The sequence below is a fragment of the Heterodontus francisci genome, chromosome 8 (genome assembly GCF_036365525.1).
Source record: "Heterodontus francisci isolate sHetFra1 chromosome 8, sHetFra1.hap1, whole genome shotgun sequence".
Classification (NCBI taxonomy): Eukaryota; Metazoa; Chordata; class Chondrichthyes; order Heterodontiformes; family Heterodontidae; genus Heterodontus; species Heterodontus francisci.
The window spans coordinates 83,589,383-83,595,382 of record NC_090378.1 but is presented as its reverse complement, the minus strand read 5'-3'; the positions used below and the strand labels follow the sequence as shown (position 1 = coordinate 83,595,382).

The window sequence follows — 6,000 nt, the reverse complement described above, 5'->3', positions numbered from 1 at the left end:
TCAGTTCTTCATGTATGAACCTAAACAGTGAAGGTTGGTTCATCCTGTGCTCACCTGATACCATAGAATCACAGGAATAATTCAGCCCATCGTGTCTGTCCCAGCTCTTTGATGAGCTATTCAATAGTCCCCTGCTCTCTCCCCATAATCCTGCAAATTTCTCCTTTCCTATACCCACACATGCTTGCAGCAAGACTTTCCAATTGGTGATCAGGAGTGGAAACACCGACTGATTCCGACTAAAGGGGTGCCAGTTGTATCATCTTATCTGCTGCCCTGGAAGAGATGAGCCAACTCAGCACATAAAAAGAAATAACCATGGGCATTTTAGTGTGTACAGCTGGTTGGTTGCACCAATCAGTGTCTTTACCCACTTGATCCTAAATGAGATTGATTAACTGCTTTTAGTTTAAGTATTGAATCCCACTAGAAGTCCTTATAATTCTTAAAACTAATATATTCAAGGATTCGCTTTTTATAATCAAAAAACAAAATAAACTGCAGATGCTGGAAACATTCAGTAGGTCAGTCAGTATCTGTGGAGATAACAAGCCAGTTGATGTTTCAGATATAGACCCTTTTGCAGAACTGCCCTTTATCATTTCCCTTATCAGACACTCCAGTTTGTCCTCCACTTCCAGGAAAAAACAAAACTTGAAAATTGAGACTTGAAACTGCACTTTATTTTTTGCTAGGAGTAATAAGTTGATCCGTCAAGAGTTATGAGTTTATTAAAATTTGAATCGTCCACAGCAAACAGTTTAAGCATCTCGATTTCCATAGGATGCATGTGCCCTGTGATGATCAGGGAATGCAAAGGGCCACCAAGATCCTCTTTCACCATTTGGTGTAGGGTTGCAGCTGCAATTTTCTGGTCTTTGGCACCCACTCTGGCCAGTCCAACACACAGGGTCTCCTCAGTTAGTGCTGCATTATAGAAAAACACAACAGCATCATACATCTGGGCATGTAAACGGCATTAAGCATATTCACCAGTGAACAAGGCTGAACTTCTAGAGATGGATTTTAACCCAACCCACCCAGCGTGAATGGGGCAGTGGTGCTGTTAAAATTGTTTGTGTACCTACCGCCCTTGCCCGCTCAATGCCGATTTAATCGCTGAGTTTCTTTCTAGGTGGCAGAAACACTACCAGAAGCAGGCAGACACCTTATCAATATATGCAAATCATGGTCTTAGAATGTAACTAGGACCATAACAGGCTTTTAACTGGAAAAATTGGACTGTCTTGCTCAGGGGCCAACCTGCTAAGTAAAACCCCAATGGGTTAGTTTCACAGGCTGACTGGAGGAGTATTTAAACATGGAATCATGTGCAGGCACTGAGTTTATAAGGAACTGTGTGTTTACTTGATGTACAAAGGATCTGTAAGCTTGGGGATTTTTTTCTGCTTATGTTTGCCTTACTCACCCTGAATTAACACACTCAGCCATTCTAGCTTCATGAATAGTTGGAGGAACAGGAGCAGCAATATGAACAGCAGCAGTATCATAGGAACACAGGAGCAGGAGTAGGCCATTCAGCCCATCAAGCCTGCTCCACCATTCAATATAATCATGGCTGATCATCCACTTCAATGCTTTTTTCCCACACGATCCTCATATCTCCTTATGTGATTTGTATTTAGAAATCTGTCAATCACTGCTTTAAACATACTCAATGACTGCGCTTCCACAGCCCTCTGGGGTACAGAATTCCAAAGATTCACAACCCTCTGAGTAAAGAAATTTCTCCTCATCTCAGTCCTAAGTGGCTTCCCCATTATTTTGACATTGTGTCCCCTGGTTCTAGGCTCCCCAACCAGGTGAAACATCTTACCTGCATCTACCCTGTCTATCCCTTTAAGTATTTGTAGGTTCAATGAGATCACTTCTCATTCTTTGAAACTCTAGAGGATACAGGCCCAGTTTCCCCAATCTCTCTTCATAGGACAGTCCCACCATCCCGGGAAGAAGTCTGGTGAACCTTCATTGCACTCCCTCTATGCCAATAATATCTTTCCTAAGGTAAAGGGACCAAAACTGCACACAGTGCTCCAGGTGCGGTCTAACCAAGGTTCTATATAACTGAAGCAAGACTTCACTGCGCCTGTACTCAAATCCTCGTGATAAAGGTTAACATACCATTAGTTTTCCTAATTGCTTGCTGCATCTGCATGTTAGCTTTCAGTGACTTATTGACAAGGACACCCAGGTCCCTTCAGACATTTACACTTTCTAATCGCTTACCATTTAAGAAATACTCTGCACATCTATTCCTCCTGCCAAAGTGGATAACCTCACATTTTTCCACATTATATTCCATCTGCCACGTTCTTGCCCACTCGCTAAGTCTTTCCAAATCCCCTTGAAGCCACTTTGCTTCCTCACAACACACATTCCCACCTAGTTTGGTGTCATCCGCGCACTTGGAAATATATTTGGTCCCCACATCCAAATCATTGATATATATTATCAGCAGCCTCAATAACCAGGAAAAACAGCAGATAGCATGATAGAACACAACAGATGAGGGGTAGAAAATCATAGCTGGCTCACAGAGTTAATAGAACAAATGCCAGTTTCCTGAGTATCCCTGAGGAACAGTGTTTGAGGAAATTGTGTCTCTCCAGGGAGGCTGTCGCTGATCTCTGGCATAAGACTTGCTGCCTGTTGGGCCAGGTGGCTATGCTTTGCCAGTGGATGTCAAGGACACCACCCACCTTAGCATTCCAGGTTGCTAGAGGGGACATAGTCCTCATCTCCCTGTCTCAAACAGCTTTCGTTAATAGGAAGGACTTACATTAATGTCCAGCTGGTCTGTGATCATTGCAGAAGGATCATGTAAGTCTGTGTCAATTTCACTGGCAGCTATCACACACTTTCATCCCATGACACTCAACTATCCCCCACTACTCCACCCTTCCTCAATGTAACAGTATGGCTGCTTGTGGACAAGGGATACCCCTCCACAACCCCTACAATGCTTGAAAGCTCAGGTACAACCATAATCGTGAAACTATCAGGAACATTGTTGAGAACACTATAGAGCTCTTGAAGCAAGAGTTCGGGTACCTCGATAGATCTGGCAGCTCCCTACAATAAGCCCCACAGAAAGTCTCCCACAACATTTTAGTGTTTGCCACATTCCACAACATGGCAACCCAGAATCCATTTAGAGCAGGCAGAGCAATAGTAACAGTCATCAACTGATGTGGAAGATTTGGGTGAAGTCTTGAAGGTAGGAGCATCAGGAGGTCCAGAAAAATGCCTTGCATCCAGAGATCATTTGATAGCACAGAGCTTCCAGTGACCTGCTCATTCACTCATGAAAAGTTACAAGAAGCCCCTCTGCATTAACAGTCATTGTTACCTTCTTCACCACTCCCTTAATCATGCATTAAAGAACACTGAAACTATTCAGTCAACTTTTAAATCAATGACATACTGACAATGCAGACTCAGAAGCTTCTATGAAATGAGTTGAACTACAGATCAGCCGTGATCTAACTATATGGAAGAATAGGCTCAAGGGCTGAATGGCCTACTCTTGTTCCTATAATGCTAAAGACCAAATGCGATAAAGGTGATTAATTTCATGCTAAACAAAATAATCTCCTTGAATTCATTTCCCCCCCCCCCAAGTATCAATCCATAATGCATTTATTAAAAGAAAGTTTATGAACTTGATTACTGCTGAAAGGACAGACATGCTGTTGAAGCTTTTCATCTTGCACTCATCAGGACAGACGCAGGAATGCCAAATTTCAAAGGGAGCAACAATTTATATTGCATGAGAAAAGGGTGCTGATTGGTTGGCAAGTCGACTTTGATTGGTCAAGGCATTGCCATGGAGAATCCACCAGGGAACTACTGTCCCCAGGCTTTCATTTAATTCAAAAACGTTCCTTTTGCCTGCAGAGCACAGGTCCCTGTGTATGAATGTATGTAGCTTCTAGCAAGCGTACACGAGCCTGATTGATAATCTTAAATTGGTTGTTAGTATCATTCTAAGCACACTCGGGATTGTTCAGCAAGTGCTGTCCAATCGCGGAATCACATCTAACGTAATACATTGTGTTCTGAATCTTCAAAGTACAGGCTGATTGAGTACAGTCAGTACTCTGCCTATTGCGAACAGCCAAATGGACGTGTTGTTTGATACGATCCTTCAGTCGTTGGGACCTATGGCCTACGTACCTGGCATCGCACCAGTTCTGAAATTCATATACCACATTACTCATTTGTATGGTAGACAGAACATCTTTTTGGCTTGATGGCAGCATCCTGTTAGTGGAAAATACCACTTGTGTTGCTACTGCATAGTATCAGTGTGAAACATGTTAAAAATTTTTGAGATACCTTACCCTTCCAGGGTAATTTAAGGTAGACTTGATTATTCATATGAGGTGCTCCCCAGTGGTGTTAGGAAAGCTGGTGGAATTGAACTGTTTTGATGGTTACTAACAGTCAAATACTGTATCAATACTAAGAGAAGACTCAAATATTGACCACTCTGGTAAAGCACTGAAGGATGCCTTGTGCTTGTGGACCCAGATTCCAGCAAGGAATCAACACTTTCAGGAGAGAAACTGGTAAAACGGAAGGGAAAAATACTTCTTCACTCACAAATACCTTAACAAAGTTAGCCTGAGAATTAGTTCTGAAGTACCTAAATATAATGCAGAGACTTTTTGCTGATTTTTATGCTTGTCACATCAACAGTGACTGCACGTTAAAAAGGTGTGAAGTGCTTTGGAATAGCCTGAGGATAAGATGCTATATAAATGCAAGTTCTTTCTTTTTAGTCAAGGTGAGGGTTGTTGGTGTTGGGATATTGAACACTTTCCCACCTTTTGTTTCTTAGTGTCAACATTAAGCACTTGTACATCAGGTAATGCTCAGGACAAATTCATAGTAAAAATCCCTCATCAATGGCCCAAACAGCATGCTTTCATTCAACCTCTGATGAACAATTCCCAAACTATTTATAACCTACTGCATTGAGGTGGGAGCAGTTTTGGAAACTGACTATCTGAAACATTGTATCTTTACAGCCAACAAACTCAAGGCGATGTTCATCTCATTGGTCCTGGGAATCAGATGTGAAGGGCCATCATCATCAGTGTACCAGTAAATTCTAAAGCTGGACATGTGAAATTTTTCATATTATGTCCACTGGAACGGAAAAATAACCAGTAGTAAAAATATAGATACTACAGCCGTCCATACTTTAGTTATATCTGGAGACTGCATTTTTAGGTGTGTAATATTAGGGTGAGGTACTGGCAGCTACAGGTCTGTGTGGTGGTGATGGTGATAGTGGGATCTTCCTGGCCTGCTTGGATCAATATATCAAGCAATACCCTTAGCCACTAAGCCATATAAACTTATAAGCATATTTTCAAAGAGAATGACAGGAAAATGCCCTCTTGTCCTAGACCCAACCATCTTCAGCTGCTTCATCAATGACCTTCCCAACATCAAAATGTCAGAGTGGGGATGTTCGCTGATGATTGCACAGTGTTCAACATCATTCGCAACTCCTCAGATACTGAAGCAGCCTGTGTTCAGATGCAGCAAGACTTGGACAATATCCAGGCTTGGGCTGATAAGTGGCAAGTAACATTCGTGCCACACAAGTGCCACGCTATGACCATCTCCAACAAGAGAGAATCTAACCATCTCCCCTTGATGTTCAATGGCATTACCATCACTGAATCTCCCACGATCAAGATCCTGGGGATTACCATTGCCCAGAACTGAACTGGAATTCTGCGGCGAGTAACTCAACTCCTGTCTCCCCAATGCCGGTCCACCATCTACAAGGCACAAGTGAGGAGTGTGATGGAATACTCTCCACTTACCTGGATGAGCTCCAATAACACTCAAAGCTTGACAACATCTAGGACAAAGCAGTCCACCTTCAACATTCACTCCCTTCACCACTGACACACAGTGGCAGCAGTTTGTACCATCTACAAGATGCACTCCAGCAACTCA

General features: G+C 42.6%; 1 protein-coding gene across 1 annotated transcript in view; it reads right to left on the bottom strand.

Moving 5' to 3' along the window:
• Positions 1-665: 665 nt before the first annotated feature.
• dph5 (diphthamide biosynthesis 5) overlaps positions 666-6,000 on the bottom strand; it is a 121,673-nt gene continuing 116,338 nt past the window's right edge. Inside the window, exon 7 of the mRNA XM_068037557.1 lies at positions 666-927. Coding sequence (XP_067893658.1) covers positions 692-927 — 236 coding nt within the window. The 3' untranslated portion in view covers positions 666-691. The remainder of the gene's footprint in view (positions 928-6,000) is intronic.